Source organism: Marmota marmota, unplaced genomic scaffold (genome assembly GCF_001458135.2).
Source record: "Marmota marmota marmota unplaced genomic scaffold, marMar, whole genome shotgun sequence".
In the NCBI taxonomy this organism is placed as follows: domain Eukaryota; kingdom Metazoa; phylum Chordata; class Mammalia; order Rodentia; family Sciuridae; genus Marmota; species Marmota marmota.
In genome coordinates, this window is record NW_025999905.1 from 13,312,766 (window position 1) to 13,332,396 (window position 19,631).

The following is a 19,631-nucleotide window of genomic DNA, read 5'->3' on the forward strand; positions in this document are numbered from 1 at the left end:
ATGGTAGTAGGGGATGACATTTCACGGAGCTAAGAGCATACCAAGTATGTGGCAGGCCATTCTGAGGATTTTGGATTTTAGTCTAGAAACAGCTGCCAGATTTTCTTGCTCAGAGGCTTTGTCTGTTGTCTGTAAGCCAAAGGTGAGCAAGGAAGTGTAGACAGACTATTAGGAGCTTACTCTTATAATCCAGGTGGGGAATAAGATACTTTGGATCAGGGTGGGATAAAAGAGAAATCAAGGATGAGTCATTGAGTAGGAGAAGAGAGAGATCAAGGATGACTTCAGTGTTTTTAGTCTGAGCAGCTGGGCAAATGAACTTTCTCGTGATGATATGGGGAAGACTGGTGGAACATGTTTTGTAGGAAGAAACAGGACTGGGCTTTGGATAGGTCAGAGATGTTTGCCCCAGCAGAGATTTTGAGTTGGCTGATGTTGCCAATGTATGTTGTGTTCAAGGACCGAGCCTAGATTAATAACCCAGAATTAAGAATTGTGAGCATATATATGATATTTAAGACATGGAGTTAGATGAGGTTACCCAGGAGATTGTCAATGGAGTAGAGGTCCAAGGGCTAGCCTTAACAGACTCTCTGAGGTCAGAAAGATGAGGAAGATCCTTCCAAAAATAGAATGGTAGCCTGGAAATTACATTTGGAAGGGGAAGAGTTCAGCTCTGTCCCATCCCAGCTTAGGATCCAAAACTAGGGCAGAGGTTGAGTGTCAGATGGGACAGATTGGAAGTTACTGATGACCTTGACTTGGTGGAGTGGCAGGGTGGAAGCCTGACTGGAGTAGACTAAGGAGGGAATGGGAGAAATGGGAATAAACACATCCAGTGAACTCTTAACAGATTGTTGTGGGGCATACTAAAAACTGGGTGGTACCTAGGACATGTATGTCAGGGTTAGAATTTCGTTTTTAATATTGGCTGATGTTCCTATGTCAATTGGGATGAATCAAAACATTCTTGGTACATCATTGTGGGAATGTAGTCTAACAAATACATATAGATGTTGGCTTTAGGTAGAAGAATGGAGCATTTATTTGTAGTCAGGTATTCAATAGGTACATGTCTTATAGGTGGGCAGAGCTGGAAATGGGAATGTGGGTAAGTTGAATTCTTACTGTTCTTATTTCTTAAGAAAAAGGGACAAAAATAAAAGTGTATTCTTTATTTCTCCCAAGCATCTTGTTATATAGAATCTAAATAGGTATAGTCCTTAAAAACAGTTATTGTCCTTGAGCAGAGGAGGTGAACCTTTTCCCTTGGCTTCTCTATCCTGTAGCCATCAGTGTGATGAAAGTGCCCTTCCAAAAGCTGGAAGCCAGAGTTTTCAGTCTTGTGTCTTCTAGAAACAGGGCTTAAATTTTTCCATGTAAGAAGTGAAGGTCCTTGTCTCTAGGCTACCTCTCAGCTAGAGAACAATGGATTATAGTGTCCCTCCTGGAAATTGTGTGACCCATCCATCATCTAACACATCTTTATCAGCCTGTCATTCATGCATTCAAGACATATTTGCTGTGCGCCTCCTGTGTACTCAGCAACATTCTTGGTTTCTGAGATATATCAGTGAACAGAACTGACAAAGATCCTTGCTTTCATGGAGATGAAAGTCTAGTGATGGAAGAGAGAGAATGGAATTCAGATTAGAAAAGACGAGAGATGTTGAGAAGCAGCAAGTGCTGTAGATTAAAAGATAAGCAGGGCGAGGGAATTCTGGAGTGTGGAGTCGAGGGTGCATTTTAAACAGGATCAGGGTAGACTGCCATGAGAAGGTAAGGCTTTGACAAAGACTTGAAGGCTGTCAAGTCAGCCAGGTGAGCATTTGAGCAGAGTGTTAAGGCAAAGGCGATGGCTGCTTGGCAGGAGCTCCTTGGCCAGGCTGAAGGTAGACCAGGGAGGTGAGAGTAGTGGGAACAGAGGGAGCAAAGTAGAGGGTGATCAGGTAAGGCAGAATCTGGTCTTTATCCTGCAGTCCACAGAGTGTCCCTGATACATTTCAGAAGAGGAGTAAATACAACGTGACTTTGGTTTCCACAGGCTTTCTGGTTGTTATGTTGAGACTGTAGGGAGGTGAGGGAAGAAATGGTGAGACCTGGTAGGTTGCTCTAGCTATAATTTAGCTATCCTAGTGTAACTGAGCTGCTATAACAAAAGACCTTAAACTGGGCAGCTTGAAAACAATAGATGTTTATTTCTCTCAGTTCTGGAGATCCAGGTGTCAGCCTGGTCAGCTTCTGGGGAGAGCCCCCCTCCCGAATGTAAACTGCCATCTTCTCACTGTGACCCCAAGGTGAAAGAGTCAAACAAGCTCCCTCGGGCCTGTCTTATAAAAGCACTAGTCCTTTTTATGAAGGCTCTGCCCTTGTGACCTAATCACTTCCCCAGTCCCATCTCCTATTTCCACCACCTTGGGGTCTAGGATTTCAGCACATGAATTTGGGAGGACACAACATTCATACCCATCGTAACAGATGACAGTGCCTGGACCAGGTAGTAGCAGTGGAAATGTGAGAAGCAGCTGAATTCTGGAGATATTTTGTATGAAGTGGAACAATATCCTATCAAGATGGAAGTGGGAGGTAAAGAAAGAGACATCGAAGGCTTCATTTCTGATCAAGAGGAAGTTGCAGTGTATTCAGAGAGGAAAAGCTATGAGAGGAGCTGGGTAGGGAGATCAGGATTTCAGTTTTACATACGAGTTTGGGGTGCCCCTCCATCAAGCAGAAGAGCTGGTCATGTAATTAGATTTACGAGGCTGGAGTTGCGGGTAGAGGTCCACTCTGGAAATACAAATGAAAGAGGAGTGGCTGGCCATGAGAGTTAAGCCAGTAGAAGAGGTCACTGAGAACATGAGCACAGCTAAGCCATGGAAGAAAATGGAGGACAGTTGGCCAGGGCACTGTTCTCCCTTTGAGAGACTGGATTAGGGGCTGCCAGAAGTGCAGGAAAGGGGCAGTGGGACACACAGCAGAGGAAAACCAGGAGGGTGGCATCCAGGAAGCTAAGTGAAAGAAGCGTTTTGTAGATTTTCTTACCACACAGTACGATGTGGTACACTTGATGTCTATGGTGCATATATGTATCAAATTCCAAGTTTGTCTGAAACATCTAAGTTGTGATTGTTCACACTCTTGACAGCTTGCCAGGACAGACTTTGTCTCTGCCATCTCTGATCACAGTCTGTATTAGCATCCTGCAGCTGCTAAAACAAAGCAACACAAATGGGGCTTTTAAAATGACAGAAATTTATTCCATCATAATCTGGGGACTGGAAGTTTACAATCAAAGAGTAGGTAAGGCCCCATTCCCTCTGGTACTCCAAGGCCTGAGTGGCCAATCAGAGGATTATGGGGTGTCCTCACATGTAAAGAAGGTATATATCTGGAAAAAAATTTTTTTTCTCAGCAGTGTCATAATTAAGCCCTGCCATTGAGTATTCCAGTCATTCCTTGGGTTGCTATGAATCATTATGTGATTTTTAGGTCAGTCCTATAAACTGTTTATGCATGAGAATTTGTCTCATGGAGGACAGATAATGGATTACAATTTCTGGTACATATTCTATATAATAATTGTTTTAAAGTACTCCCCTAACTGTAGTGTAGGGGTTTTAAACCATTCAGATTTATTAATCTCCATTTAAATGCATTGAAAGTATGGCCCACACAAGACATGACTGGAAACGTAAGACAAGGTTTTGTGGAGCCTGTTCAGAGAATAAAGTTGGAATTTAGAAACTAATAAATGGGTTTTCCTTTTTAAGTCAAAAACCAAGCAGCTTTGAAATCACCATCTCCATTCACAGAACTAGGGAGAGCTTATCATTTGGGGGAATATAAGCCAACTTCCTACAGAAGTTTAATGTTTGTTCCCATACATTGTGTCCTTTGAGAGGCCCCACCCTGCACCTTTGGCTTGTCAGCATGTGACTGAAGCCAGTTCTGGGGCGCTGGTGAGGACTGGGGCTGGGAAACAGGACAGTGCGGAGGTGGCTGGCTCAGACTCTTTGTGCTATATCCTCTGGCTTGTGTGATGTCCCTGATTTCATTTGGAGAATGACAAAATCTTTCTAGGTGCAGAGAGAAAAGAAAGGGCAGAATCTTGGAAGAGTGGTCTGGAAGGGATCTAAGTGACCATTTGGTGACTTTCCTCTTTCTTCTTTCTTTTCCCTTTACCCTAATATGTGAAAATACATTTCCTGTAAATGCCACCAGTGATGTGAACCATCTCTCTAGGTATGAGAAAGCATATGTGATGTGTCACAAGAGGCCTACCCTGGGGGACACAAGAGGACTGGTTTCTAGTCCTAGCTCAGCTGCTAACTTCTTTTCTACCAGAGTGACAGTGTGTGATAGATCTTTGTTTTCCTATCTTCAGAATGAGTGAGACTGAACATGGTGCTTTTGAGGGATTGTTTTTTATCTTTTGCTCTAAGATCTATGCTTTTTCTTTCTACTGCCTACTAAGGAACTGGGCTGCTGTGTATAGCTTCTCAAGATGTGTACTGTGCAACTGCAGGAGTGTGGGTCACATAGACTATACAGCATCCTCAAGGGTAGTAGATCTTAAATTTGGAGCAACATACCCCTAGGATTCTCTTTCGTGCCCTGCCTTATCAGGAATTGGATTCACCTCTGTCATTGTGATTCTTGCACAGAGCATACACCTTATATCCTGGGTTATGTAGCCACAATGAAGATGATCAAAGATGGCAGAGAGTATAGTTTACCTCACAATCAGCTCTTGTTCCAGTATCCTTTTTTTTCTCTGTGCTCCAGTTTCTGCCTTGGCAACTGCTGTCTGTCCTGTGTAAACTAGGCAGACTTTGCCACGAAGATAGTTTCTCTGGAATCAGCCTTATCACCCACCTGACCTTTTCACATGGTTGCCTCTAGGCCTAGCTCATGATATGCCCAATTGCAGCTGTCCTTAGCTACCTCTCTGTCTTCTGGTCCTATTTTGCTTCACTGGCCCATCCATTATTTTGCCCACACTCTCTGGAAATGCAGGGGTGAAACAAGGCCACATTTTGGAAGCCCACAAGGAGCTGAGACTTTCCAGTCCAGCATTTCCCAAGCTGAGTTGCACATAGATACTTTGAAAAAAAAAGAAAAAAGAAGAAGAAGAAGAAAAAAGGACATAGTCTGTGTGTCTGAATAAAGTTTGGCAATGATTGCACTAAACCAAATTCCATGGACTTCAAATAATAGGGATGCTGGGAGTCTTCAAGTATAGGCTCAGGGCTGGGGCTGTAGCTCAGTGGTTGAGCACTTGCCTCGCATGCATGAGGCACTGGGTTCAATCCCCAGCACCACATAAAAATAAATAAATAAACAAAAATATTAAAGAAAAATAAAAAGAATGGGCTCAGCCCTTCCCTGACTTATCTTCAGATATCCCAGAACAGCCTTCTTAGAGGGACCAGTATGAGAAACCATTTCCTTTCAGGCAAGGCCATGTCCAGGCCCATGTTGAATTAGGACACAGTGGGAACTAGAGCCCAGATCTAATACTTGTAGCATTCACTGGGAAACTTCTGTGTTTCCTGTCTGTATCTGAAGATAGCAATCTTCACATTGATTTTTTTTTTTTTTCTTTAAAGAATGACTTTTGAATGTACATAGTACTTGAACTCAGTGTCATAAAATCCTGCTCAGGTCTTTGCCGTCTGGCTTAACGTCTGCAACCCAGTGTTTGGATTTTCCTGTGAAATGCACTCCTTTCCTTAAAAAGCCACTTAAACAGAAAGCTTTTATCTTTATTTTCATTACTGTTAATAGTCATCTATTAATGCTTGTCTGTTGCTAGGAAAACAGGAAGCTCTTCAAAGTTGATCCTTCTCTGGATACCTGGAAAATCTATGTAGAATTCATCGATGACATGGTGGTGGAAGGCTTTTTCCAGGCAATAATGTGTGACTTAGACTTCTTTCTGACAAATACCGAGAAACAACCAAAACCTGCACCGTTTTTCCAAGTACAAATGATCTTAACACCCCCTGAGATTGTGTTTAAACCTTCTTTGGAGAGAGAGGCTGGGGATGGCTTCTATGATCTCGTAGAAGAAATGCTGTGCAACAGTTTTAGAATGTCTGCCCAGATGGAGCGAGTAGCAGCACATCTGGAAATCACCAATTATCAGGTATTTGAAAGTGGGTATTAGCTTTTTCCATTAATTCAGAAATAAACTAGGGTAGTGGGAATCACAAGGAAAGAAGTTGGTAAAACTTGCTTAATTTTTTAGATTGAAATCTACTCTCCCTTTGAAAAATGACCTCTGCTATGTTGTATTGCACATAATTGGCATCAAGTTTCACTTGACTCTCTGCTTGGTTTTTCTTCTCCTTTAGAATGACATGGATAATATGTTAGGCCTGGCGGAGGTCAGGCGGGAGATAATGAATAGAGTGGAAGACGTCATCAGCAAAGTCTTGGATTTCAGAAACTCCCTGGAGACCTATGCATACCTCTGGGTGGATGACCGAGCTGAGTTTATGAAGCATTTTCTCCAGTATGGTCATACTGCAGTATCCGAGGAAATGGATGCTCATGCCAATGAAGAAATCCCCGAACAACCACCAACTCTTGAACAATTCAAAGAACAGGCAAGGAAAACTCCCTAACTTATGTTGTAGTTAATTGGCTTTCTAATGGAGCTGTTGTAGTTATTTTTGTTTTTTCTTATCTGTAGATTGATATTTATGAAGCTTTGTATGTTCAGATGAGCAAGTTTGATGACTTCAGAGTGTTTAATAGTTGGTTCAAGGTGGACATGAGACCTTTCAAAGTGAGCTTACTAAATGTGATTAAGAAGTGGAGCTGGATGTTTCAGGAGCATCTTTTGAGATTTGTCATTGACAGGTAGCCTTTATATTTTGATAGTCGAAGTTATACCAATTTTTTTTCTTGGTTGACTGCTTTCTAATTGAGATTGATTTTAAGACCATTGATACTGCTGATCTCATAATAGAAATAATGAGTAATGTTTAATCAGGTGCACAATGAAAATAAGATTCAATTAAAAGTCTTATGCTGCTAAATGTTTTAATGAATTTTTGTGTATGTATTTAATAGTCTGAATGAGCTGCAAGGATTCATGAAGGTGACAGATGGCGGACTTCAGAGACAACTGAGTGAAGGTGATCACGAGGGGTTAGTTGACATCATGGGCCACCTTCTGGCTGTAAGAAGCCGGCAGAGAGCCACTGATGAACTCTTCGAACCTCTGAAAGAAACCATTACACTCCTGGAAAGCTATGGCCAGAAGATGCCAGAACAAGTCTATGTTCAGCTGGAGGTGAGTGTGGAGGCTAAATACTCACAGGTACCTACATGTAGCATCTCTTATGACCAGTGATTCACGTGCACCTTGTGACATCCTTGTAACAGTCCATACTATTATTTTTTTAGGTGGTTGTTTATTTTATGTTAGAAATCTGAAGCTAAGACATGAACTTTTTGAAGGTCACATAGGCAGTGAAGCCATCCAGCACTTAGCTATAGATGTTTCAAGACAGAAGACTCACTGTGTCCCTGTGCCTCACTGATGGAAAGCATTTGGGTTGGAGAGAGCCTCTCAGTTGCTCTTGGGAGTCCCAGGTTCACCATGATTCATACATGTGAAATAGACCCACAGTCTTCCTCATTCAAAGCTGCCTGTCGGCTCAGAAGTGTTCTAGGCCTGGAAACATTTCGTGGACGTGCTAGTAAAGAATAAATAAATAAATAAAGCCTGGTTTGGATGGAGAAATCATTGTTTCCCAGACAGATTTCTATGCTATCCTCGTATTTTCTGTGCTCTGGAAAGATTCAGTGGCTTCTGTGTGCCAAATGATGAACAAAGTCTTTTTAATTATAATTGAAATCGTGAACAAAAATCTCACAATTGAGGCTCTGTTCTCCTGCCCACATTGAAGTTCTGTGGATGGTGGGGGTGGAGGGGACTTCCAGGCTGGGCTTACATTTAACCTTGCAAATGTGATCAAGTGGACACATAAACTAGAAAGCTTTCATTGGATTCTAGCTCAGCCTATTTAGTTATCAGAGCACAAAATAAGATTGAAATTTGTAAGTACGTATAAGTCCATCTCACCGGCTTGCCTGGACACAGCAGTTAATATCATAGAGCATGCTTCCTATTTAGTAGACTATTCCTTGTGATTCGTTAAATGTTTTGGTTTGTCTATACTATACTAATTTCCCACTTTCTGTTTTGTTTTTTATTGAGATGAAATCCACATAAGAGCAACATGTTAAAGTATACAACCAGTGGCATTTAGTATGTTGGTAATGTTGTACAACCACTACTTGTATCTAGTTACAAAATATTTTTTTCACCCCCAAAAGAAACTATGTATCCATTAGTTGTCACTCTGTATCCGTTAGTTGTCAGTCTGTATCCATTAGTTGTTGCTCCCTATTCCCCTCCTCTTCCCTTGGCCAGTCTTGTTCTGTGTCCATGGGTTTACTTACTCTGGATATTTGCGACAAGTTGAATTATATAACACACGATCTATTGTGTTTGCTTCTTTTTCCTGATGTAATGTTTTACCTTGTAGCACATACTGATATTCATTCCTTTTTATAGCTGGATGATATTCTATTGTTTGCTTATAATTCAGTTTACATACCCAATTATCTGTTGATGGACATTTGGGTTGTTTCCATCTTTTTGCAATTGTAAAAAATGCTGCTCTGAACATTGGTGCTTAAGTGTTTGCTTGAGTACCTGTTTTCAATTCTTTTTGATGTATACTTCAGAACGGAATTGCTGGGTCATATGGTGGTTTAACTTTTTGAGGAACTGCCAAACTGATTTTCACAGCGGCTGGGCTGTTTCATATCCCTCATTCTGTGTTGTGAGGATTAAATGCAACAGTATATTTATAAGTGTTCTCTTGACTATAGAAAATTACTATGTATGAATTATTAAATTCTACTCGAGCATAAAACTATCCTTGGTGCAGATAGTCCTGTTATGACATGGAGTGAGAGGAGAAGTTGTGGACAGGTAGATACTTCACATGACTGAGAGATGACAGAGTAGCACCAACTATAAATATTTCTTCTTTGAAGAAAGATTTGGATATTCTTTGAGTCATGTCTTGGACCTTGAGATAATTCATACAGAAGCCAGTCATAAAATAAGTCATGGAAGTAAGGGATTTTAGCCATGGCCTCCAGAATTTGTATTATAAAATTTGGCTCACTTCTCTAGGTTCTGGTAGTATTAAACATATTAGACTTTTCAGTATTTAGAAAGCAGGACACTTCAAGGTATAAGTATAGCCACATGCAAGTAATGTAGGCTGGTGAGGAAGAATAATGAGATTAAAGTTGCATATGGGGAGTAACAGGGCCCCAATTTTACTTTAGTTAAAGCAATTTGTAACAGTTATTTTGTTTCTCCATCATTATCATTGGTATCATTGCATTTTTTTCAAAGGCTTATCTATGCATAATTCTGTGCTTTAAAGAAAAAAGCCCTTAGATGTGAAATTTAAACATTATCTCCTCAAAGTCAAGAATGAACATTTAGTTTTCTGATAAGGAGGCTGATTCATAGTAGGGTAGGGAAGGGGAACATGAGAGGAATAGATAAACTCTAGATAGGATAGAGAGGTTGGAGGGGAAGGGAGGGGTCATGGGGTTAGAAATGGTAGTGGAATGTGATGAACATCATTATCCAAAGTACATGTATGAAGACACTAATTTGTGTGAATATGCTTTGTATACAACCAGAGATATGAAAAATTGTGCTCTGTATGTGCAATGAGAATTGTAAAGCATTCCACTGTCATATACAAATTTTTAAAAAATGAGCATTTACCCCCAATCATGTGGTCTGTGGGCGCTGCTCTTTTCAGTCTGTTGCCCCTTTTCCATTCCTGTGATTCCCATTTTAATTCAGTTCTCGTTGCTTCTTAAGCCACTGTCCTGGCCTCTGAGTCCTCCTGCTTCCACAAGAGCCCACTTTATCTCCATCCTGTTTTGTACCTCAAAGATCTCACGTAATCTCTGCCTCTTTAAATCAGTTATTTCTTTGAGGCTCAGATTCAACATCACCTCCTTGATTGGATCGTTATAAGTTAGACTTCGGAGATATCTAATTTTTTAATTTTTAAGAAAATTTATTTCCATGAGGTGAAATCTACTTTGGAATCCCCAAACGTAAAGCAAATCTGCTGTGTTAGAGGAAGGCTAAGGGTCCTGAGCCTCCTGATGTGACTTCTCCTTCACTTCTTAGCCAAGGCTTCTGAAGGGACTCCACAGGATATTTAGGTTCCATGGAGTTGACTTGGAAATGGAAAGTGGGAGTCTGCATAGCTGAGGATGCAGGGTTTGCTGAGAGGAAGCACAAGGTGAAAAGGCAATGGCTTCAGTGCTGGTCTCTTGAGTTAGTTTGGTATTCCTGTCATGGCACCATATTGTCTCCTAATTGTACTGATGCCATGACCTGTTGGTCTCCTAGTGGAAGTTAACGTATTCTGCGCTGTAGAATAGTTATTGTGTGTGTGTCTTGCTCAGATTATGTAACAGTTTAAGTCAAAGAATGTATTTTTCTTTTGAAGCACCCTCTCCACAACACAAAACTATTTATACTTAGTGCACTCTTCATAAGTGGCAGTTACTGAATCATTCATCCAATATTTATTGGAGATTACAAAATAGTCTGTAGGACCTTTGAGTTTTGCAGTTCAGGGAAAGAAGTAGTTGTTGACCCCTCACCCCATCACTATGGGACACATCCATAACTTTGTTTTTCTATGACCAAACCAGTTCATTGCCCTGGGAGATGACCCAGAGAAACAATACTTTGTTAGTCTAGATACAAGGAATGCTTTTCAGTGGTAATTATGCACCCGGCTCTTTAAAGAAAATAACTTGTTTTTGACCTATTTGCATTATAGGCAAGGAGAGCAGAGTTGAGCTGGTATCTATTTATTGCTTTTGTTCAAAATTAAATAGGAATGGACCTTCCTTTTTGTCTCTTCTCCTTCAAAAATCCTAGTCATTGAAAGTAAACCAACTTCAACAGTAAAACTCTTCCTCAAGAAAAGAGTACTTGCAGAGCCTTGGGAGGCAGAGGAAAGTGGAGGCTGACATTAATTCACATTGCCATCTTTGCCCCACCAGATTGAAAGCATCTTTTTTATTTGCTAAATTGCTAAATGTGGCTGGCTTCCATTTCTAGTTGTTAGAGATTAGCAAAGTAATTTCCAGAGCACTTTGATTTTATTCCCATAACAGCAAAACAATTTGAGGATTTGTCTTTATTTTGAAAAGATTTCCACTGATTCTGAGATGAGAACAACTCTGGCACATGCTTGGAAGATACAAACCCAGACATGGCAGTGGATCAGCCTGCACTTCATCCCTGGCTCTGGGGCTTTTAGTCGCTTTCTTTCTCTTTATTTTTTTCTTTTTCTTTACTTTTTTTTTCTTGTAAACCCTATATGAAAGAATGAAAAGATTTCCTGGGTTAGAGTAAAAAAATTAAAATTACTTAATCCTATAGGGTTAAATTGTTTTTAGGAATTGAAGTAAATTCCCCTTCCACACCTTTGTTTTTGTAGGAATTACCTGAAAGATGGCAAATAACCAAAAAGATCGCAGCAACAGTCAGACATGAAGTCTCACCTCTCCAAAATGCAGAGGTCACTCTGATACGGAAGAAATGTATTTTGTTTGATGTAAGATAATTACCAAAGTTTTGTTTGCTTGTTTTCTAAGAAAGACTTTCCTAGGATAATTGAAGCTACTTGAGAATCACTTTTGTTGTTGTTGTTTTTGGTTCTGATCAGGAAAAGCAGGCAGAGTTCAGAGAGAGATTCCAAAGCTACGCCCCTCTTGGCTTTAATGCTGAAAATCCATACACAGTGCTCGATCAGGTAATATAGATCTCAAATGTCTTATATGCATTGTACTAGCTACTTACAAGATATGTTTAGACACTGAGATACTGCTATGTTTTGCCTTATCTTTGATATTAGTTATGGAAATTGAGGACTGTTTAAAACCCAGTGGTAAGCAGATTTACCCGAGTAAATTATGTTTTAAATCATGTCTCCAAATACCACCACCATCATCAAAGTAATCATTAGTGAAAGTGAAAACTACTGCTACTTCTTTTGAGTACTTATTACATGTCAAGAATTTTGTTAAACATATTTCACTTCATATTACATTTTAGTTCTCACAGCATCTCTGATATAGCTTCTATTACTTTTCCAATTTCAGATAAAGAATCAAGTGTTATAATTAAGTAACTTGTTGGAGATTACAGAGTTACCAAATGACTAACATAGGATTAAAGTTCTTGCTTTCTAAATAAAAAGCATCAAATTCTAGTCATCATATTACTTCACATGTGATACTTTAAAAAAATTTTTTTTAGTTGTCTATAGACCTTTATTTTATTTATTTATTTTTATGTGGTGCTGAGGATCAAACCCAGTGCTCCACACATGCTGGGCAAGCACTCTACCTCTGAGCTACAACCCCAGCCCCACATGTCATACTTTTGTTAAGTAACTTTCAAGCATGGGAAAGTTCATATGTATTCATGACTTTGCACATGAATATTGTTGAATATTATAGTCTAGTCTAAGAATGAATACAGTGGGCATCTAATCTAGAATGGTGAATAATTCATAGAAGGCTTAGAAAGGCATTTTAAACTTTCATTGGGCAATTACACTGTTCTTTTCTTCTAAAAACATATCCCAGTGGTCCAAATGAGGAAAGAACTTAGGTTTAGAAGGAGGAGCTGGGACTCTGAATTCTCCATTCTGATTGTCACCCTGTTTGACCTAATGCTGGAGCTAGTCTGTCCCCTTAGACTGGTGTCCTGGTTGACACAATTGTTATCTCTTTCCAAATTTTGATTTTAATTTAATTGCTTTTAACTCAGAAAACACCATTCTATAGCATAAGGTCTTTTTTACTTGGCTGAAGAAAATTGGTTCATATGTTCATTGAAAGGGAAGAAGTTAGAATGTGATAATAGTTTTGTTGTTGTTGTTGTTAAGATTGTATCTGGATTGTAGATGGTCTGAACAGATTGTGGATGAGGAATTATTTTTTACTTGATTAACAAAAGTGTTATATGTAAATATTTATAACAGTGAATTGAATCTTACCATTTCTTTTCTATACCACAACAGCATAAAGTTACATGTTTAAAAGTCAGAGATGCTTATCCTTATAGGTACAGAATATATAGAAGGATACTTTAAATATACTAGGACTGGAACAACTTTTTCTTCAAGTCATTTTCTTGGTGTGATTGTTCAGTATACATGTCTAATATTTATCTAATTAGACTCCACCAAAGGCATGAGATTGTTATCAAAGGCAAAGATAAGATTGTGAAAGAAGCCAGATAGAAAAGACAGGTCACCTGTCAGAAATGATTGTGTCGATAGTATACCTCTCATCAGGAACAATGGAACCTGAAAGGCACTGGATGGTAGCTTTCAAATTCTGCCAAATGAAAGTATATTTCAATAATGAGAAAAATAAGTATACTTTGGATAAACAAAATTGAAATTTATCACTAAAATAATTTCTAGTGCAAGTACCTCCAGAAAAGAATCAAGGAAGCCAAACGTCGTTATCAGAAAAGTCTAATTATATTGGCAAACCCCTGGTGGACTGAGCAAAGTAGGAAAAAGAAATAATAGTCTCTAGGATAAAATAGGGACTGATAGCATATAGAAAGAGCAGAAATTCAAAAATTCATGGAGCATAATTAAAACTGAATATAAAGTGAACATAATTTTTGAAATAATTTATTAAAATTATCTCAAGTAATGATTCTGAATAGTCATAAAATTACTAAAAATTAACCAGTAGTAAAACAAGAAAAACAACCAATAGTTCAAAAAAAAAATCTTCCAACAAAGATTGTAGAATTCTAGAAGTTTTGAAGAACCACTTCTCCTTCATGTGATTCCACAAACCAGAAGAATAAATACTCAGAAGCTATCTATGAAGCATCTGTAATTTTCATAAAAGGAATGAGAAAGGAAAAATTGTAGATCAGTCTTGAGTACATATCCTAAACAAAACAATCAAATTATACCAACTTAAGTTCATTCTAAGAAAACTTAACATTAGAAAATCAACTAATGTGATTATACATTTTGAAGAGAAAATCAAGTTATTGTCTCAAGAAGTGCCAAACTCTTTGAATGTCATTCAACTTTCATTCATGATAGAGGCTCTTGGAAGACATTTTAAACCATTGAAAGATAACAAACTATTCATCAAACTTTATACACCAGGGACTGTGAAAAATCCTACTACCACTAGTGAAATAGAAGCCTAAACAACCATTATAAGTAGAATAAATATTTTTGCATGTTATAGTATTATATCGTACTAGAAATTAGTGAACTTCACTCACATCATCATGGATAGGTATTCCTCAAAAATATTAATTGAGCAGCTGGATGTGGTGGCTCATGCTGTAATTCAAGTGGCTCAGACTGATGCAGGAGGACATGAGTTCAAAATCAGCCTTAGCAAGTTAGTGACACCCTGTGCAACTTAGTAAGATCCTGTCTCAAAATATATAAAGAGCTGGGGATGTGGGTCAGAGGTTACAATTCTCAGTACCAAAAACAGAAAAAAAAATTGACATGTCTTTGGAAGAATAAAGCTATATAATATCAAAACCTTTAACTTTTTAGCACTTTGTAATACCTACATATGTAGTGAAAATCAGGAGACAAAAATTTAGGTTTTAGTGGTTTAATTAGCAACAGGAAAGAGAAAAATCAGAAAATTTGGGTTGACTACAATCCCAGAAACTCAGGAGGCTGAGACAGTAACATTTCCTAAACTGGATGGGATCCATATAAACATACACATCTTTTTATGTGCATGAAATTTTTCATATTTGTAAAAAAAAAAAATTTAAAAATTCCATTTCTTGTTTGTAAAGGTATATAAATAGCCTGTGAAAACAAAAACAGAGTTCTTATATTTTCATTTTCCTAGTTGAAACTTTAATAGGCAGAATTGAGGTTGGGGAGACAGAAGCTTTGTATGCTTGGTCAAAGGATACCAAAGTTCAATTAGAAATACGTTCGACTGATGTACAGTGAGCCCTCCATAGCTACACATTCTTTATCTTCAGATTCAACTACTGCAAATGAAAAATATTTTGGAAAAAAATTGCATATATACTGAATAATACAGACTTTTTGTTCTTGTCACCTAAACAATATAGCTATTTATATTAGACATTTTAATTAGCCTAGGAATCATTTAAAGTATATGGGAGGATTCGTGTAAGTTATAAGCAAACACTACACCATTTTATATGAGGGAATTGAGCATCTGTGGACTTTGGCATTCCTGGTGTTTCTGAAACCAGTCCCAACAGATACCAAGGCATTAATGTATTGAACAGCCTGGTGAATGTAGTCAATAACAGTGTATTGTATTTTGAAAATTCCTAATAAAGTAGATCCAGTAGGAAATCTAATGAACATTGGAACGGTGTGAAAACATTGTTATCCATTTTTAAAAAGTAGATTTTAAGCGCTCTTGCCACCAAAAGATGTGAGGTAATACGTGTTAATTAGCTTTATTGAGTCATGTCACACTGTATACATATTTTAAAATATGTTGTATATAAGTTTTTGTCAATTTAAAGAGTTAAAAGCTAATGGTACACAAAAGGATTAAGTGTTTTTTGTTTTTTTTTAAATTGGTGCATTATAATAATACATGATAGTGGGTTTCACTGTACCATATTATACACATTATACACAATTTTTTTTTGTAACTTGGATTGAACCCAGGAACACTTAACCACTGAGTCATATCCCCAGCCCTGACACCCTTTTTAAAATATTTTACTTGGAGAAAGAGTTTCCCTAAGTTGCTGAGGCTGGCTTTGAACTTGTGATCCTCCTACTTCGGTCTCCTGAGCCTCTGGGATCATAGACATGTGCCACCACTCCTGGAACACATGGCATAATTTGATCAATCTCATTTCCCAGCAAAGTATTATTTTTCAAAGTTAAAAATGAACCAAAGTAATATAATTGTTTAAGATTGAGAGGAGAATGAGAGGAAGTGTAAATTATAAAACAAAGCCAGTCCTTCTTTGCAAAGCTACTAACCAAGTTGAATGTCTACACTTAATCAAGAGCAGCTGGGATACAGACTGGAGAGTCACAGAAATGGCACCAGAACCAGAGACCAACTCCAGGAATGGCTTTTCTGCCTTAAAAGTTGTTCTTACACCTCCAACTTCCACCATGAAAATACATTAATTTGTTAAAAAAAAATCTAAAATTAAGAGATGACTCATTGAATAAGAAAAAAAATGAGCCAGCTTATATTTGAGGAAAAATATAAACTTTTCCACATAGATGAGGTGGTAGGTGAACCTTGGAGAGTTTGATCATAAGGAGAAATTTTTATATTAGGTTGTGTTTTTAAGCTCCTGTGTTTTATTTATGATTCTCCTGAGTGCCATTAATATTACCTAATAATGTTTAGGGTAATTTTAAAAACATAGTTTTTATTTTTAACTAAGTGATTATAGAAAGCTAATTTATTCTTACATGGAAATTTCTACAGCATAACCTTTTAGTCCCTAGCACAGCCCCCAGCTGTACAATGAAAATCGATTGTTTCCATTGAAATCCTATGCCATAGCAAATTTGGCTGAAATGTGTATAAGGAAAGTATTGGTAACATTGTTGCACTTATTAACTTTCGCTTTTTTAAGTAGCTGTGAATCTGCTAGCTGAAAATTTTCTACATTTTACCAATAATAATACTGCAGAAATATTTTTTGGAATTTTCAAAAATCAGAGTTTTTTCCACATTTATTATTGGTGCATTATGGTTGTGCATAATGATGGGCTTTATTACATATTCGTTTGTATGTGCACACAGTTTTATAATAATAGAATTTGGCCAATATCAAAGTTTGAAATAGTGAAGTAACCAGAACTACAGGACAGTGTGGCTTCTCTCTCTCTCTGGCACTTTGTGTGCAGGTGTTTTGTTTTGTTTTGTTTTTCTCCTTAGGCAAATCAGGAGCTTGAGGCCTTAGAAGAAGAAATGATGCAGATGCAAGATTCTGCTCGTCTTTTCGAAGTGGCTCTTCCAGAGTACAGACAAATGAAGCAGTGTCGCAAAGAAATAAAATTGCTCAAGGGACTCTGGGATGTCATTATTTATGTTAGAGTAAGATGTGCTTTTGCAAAGCATGCTTTTTTTTTTCTTTCAAAAATTCTTTTGTATACTTGTGCAATTGTTAGTGTCTATATCATTTTGTTTGGATTTAACATTTTAAAATATGTACATATTAGATTTTATCTCCCACCCTGAGAATTAGTGTTCATGCATCTCTGATAGTGGAAGCTGCTTCCCTGAATGTCATTTGTTTTTGTCTTTAGTATAGGATGAAACTTTGTAATGAGCTCTAAGTGACTCAGATCCTTTTGGGGGATTATATAGAATATAAATAAAAATTAATATATAAGTATATGTTACATATACACAGTCACTTGTGCATATAAACTAATGTATAAGACCATGCTTTATATGTGAGTGCATATAAAAAAGACTAACTAAAAACAAAGTTAATTTGAGTGTGGTTAAGTTAAAAACTTAAGTACAAAATTAAGTTCTAGGGAACTTGGCATATTGCAAAATGTACTTGAAAAAATTTTCCTGTTAGTTGCAAGCCAAATAGAAATATGTTAAGATAGAAAATGTGATCAATAAAAGCTTAATGAGAGTTTTGTTTTATAATGGATAAAGATTTTATTGTGAAAGCTGATTTTGTTTCATGTAGGATTATAGAAACCTGTTATTTAATAATATACTTATCAATATAGAGTACACAGGATTAAGTGATAGTGACTGTGCATAAATGGAATTTATAATTGCTACTAAAAATTAATATATCATAATGTTTTAGCCTCAAGCTTGACATGTTCTGACAGCTTTTTTGTTTTGGTGATAGGGAAGTTTTGACAAGTGCAATTAATATTTAAAAAATCGTCTTTCTACTGGATGATAGAGTCACTGTGTATCATCAGTTTATATATTTTGCTGTGGAGACTTGCTTTCACCAAATGTTGTTGACACTTTTATCTGCTTGTGCATTTTCAGAGAAGCATTGATAATTGGACTAACACCCAGTGGAGACAGATTAATGTGGAACAGATGGATGTAGAGCTCAGAAGGTTTGCCAAGGCGAGTTCCATAACTGTCTATTACAACAATTTATCTTTCTCAGCACCACCTCCTTCCATCTTCCCTAACCTAGAATCTGGTGTGCTGGGCTACATGTCCTTATTTACTTCAAATAGAATGATATCAGATAGTATTTTTTTTTTTTTCCACTTTTAGTCAGTTGCACTTCTAATCAAGCCTGCCTTTCTGTGAATGAGTTGATGAACGCATATTAGGGCTAATGAATTTATGAGAAACAGCTATAATCATGAGCTTCCTATGGTTGTCTAAACAGAGAGGAAGATTAAGAGTATCAGGGCTGAGGGGTTAGTTTGGGATTAAGTCCTTGATTTCCTTCCTTAGTTATCATGAGCATTTTGTAACTGAAAAAAAAGATACCTTTTGGTTCTGGAATTTGGGGCATCTAGTAGGAGTAGGCCACATCTAGATTTCCATGGAGTATTCTCATCCTTGCCATGGTTAGTCTAGCATCTCAGGGAGGTTCAGTATTTACAAAACTTAGCTTATTTGATTGTAGCGGTCTAATACTTCCCATAACCATATGCCCTCTGAAGAGCATAGAACTTTGGATAAAGTTAAAAATGGCAAGGGGCCTGGTGCAGTGGTGCTCAACTGTAATCCCAGCAGCTGGGAGGCAGGAGGGTTATAAATTTAAGGTCAGCCTCAGCAAGTAAGCTAGGCTTTCAGCAACTTAGTAAGACACTCTCTCAAAATTAAAAAAAAAAAAAAATCAAAAGGGCTGAGAATGTAGCTTTATGGTAAAATGCCCCTGGGTTCAATCCCCAGTATCCCCCCCATCCTCCCTCATAAAACAACTTAAAAAGGCAGGGCCTGGCAGATGTGGTGGCATTTGCCTATAGTCCCAGCTGCTCACTCAGGAGACTGAAGCAGGAGGATTCTTTGAGCTCAGGAGTTCATGACCAGCCTGGGCAGCTCAGCAAGAACCCAGCTTAAAAAAAAAAAAAAAAAAAAGGTGAGGGCCTTGTTCTTTCTTCTCATCCCAGAATATTTTTGCCCCTGACTTACTTAGTCTTGTGCTCAGCCACTACCAGTTCTGCCCAGTTTGCTCTCCCATATTATTCCAGTACCAAAGACCCTACTTAGAATGTTTTTATTTTTGTGTTTGTTATGGGATCATGGTACCTCATTCTGTACCCTTGGTTATCTCAGCACGGTAACAACTTAATTCCCACTTTCAACTGCAGATCTTTATTTTAGACAATTGCATTGTCCTCTGCTCTGTACTGAAATCCAGTTGATTTGTTGAGGGTTTTCTTATTCACAATTGCTGGTGTTATTCCCTATTTGACACATCTTAAAATCAGTGAAGACTTAAGTTCCATGCAAAAGGTAAGGATAACCACATTTCAGGGCTACCACTTGAACAATTC

At 37.9% G+C, this 19,631-nt stretch overlaps 1 protein-coding gene across 7 annotated transcripts in view; it reads left to right on the top strand.

Annotated features, from left to right (window-relative positions):
• The window catches only part of Dnah11 (dynein axonemal heavy chain 11), a 305,840-nt gene that overhangs the window by 43,899 nt on the left and 242,310 nt on the right, over positions 1 to 19,631 (top strand). For all 7 annotated transcript variants that reach the window (XR_007346137.1, XM_048799700.1, XM_048799695.1 and 4 more), the window contains 8 exons: positions 5,816 to 6,148; positions 6,357 to 6,611; positions 6,698 to 6,867; positions 7,081 to 7,303; positions 11,583 to 11,699; positions 11,811 to 11,897; positions 17,065 to 17,223; positions 18,157 to 18,240. Coding sequence is in view for 6 of the 7 variants with exons in the window: in XM_048799700.1 (XP_048655657.1) it covers positions 5,816 to 6,148; positions 6,357 to 6,611; positions 6,698 to 6,867; positions 7,081 to 7,303; positions 11,583 to 11,699; positions 11,811 to 11,897; positions 17,065 to 17,223; positions 18,157 to 18,240 (1,428 nt within the window). In the remaining variant the exon portion in view is untranslated. The remainder of the gene's footprint in view (positions 1 to 5,815; positions 6,149 to 6,356; positions 6,612 to 6,697; positions 6,868 to 7,080; positions 7,304 to 11,582; positions 11,700 to 11,810; positions 11,898 to 17,064; positions 17,224 to 18,156; positions 18,241 to 19,631) is intronic.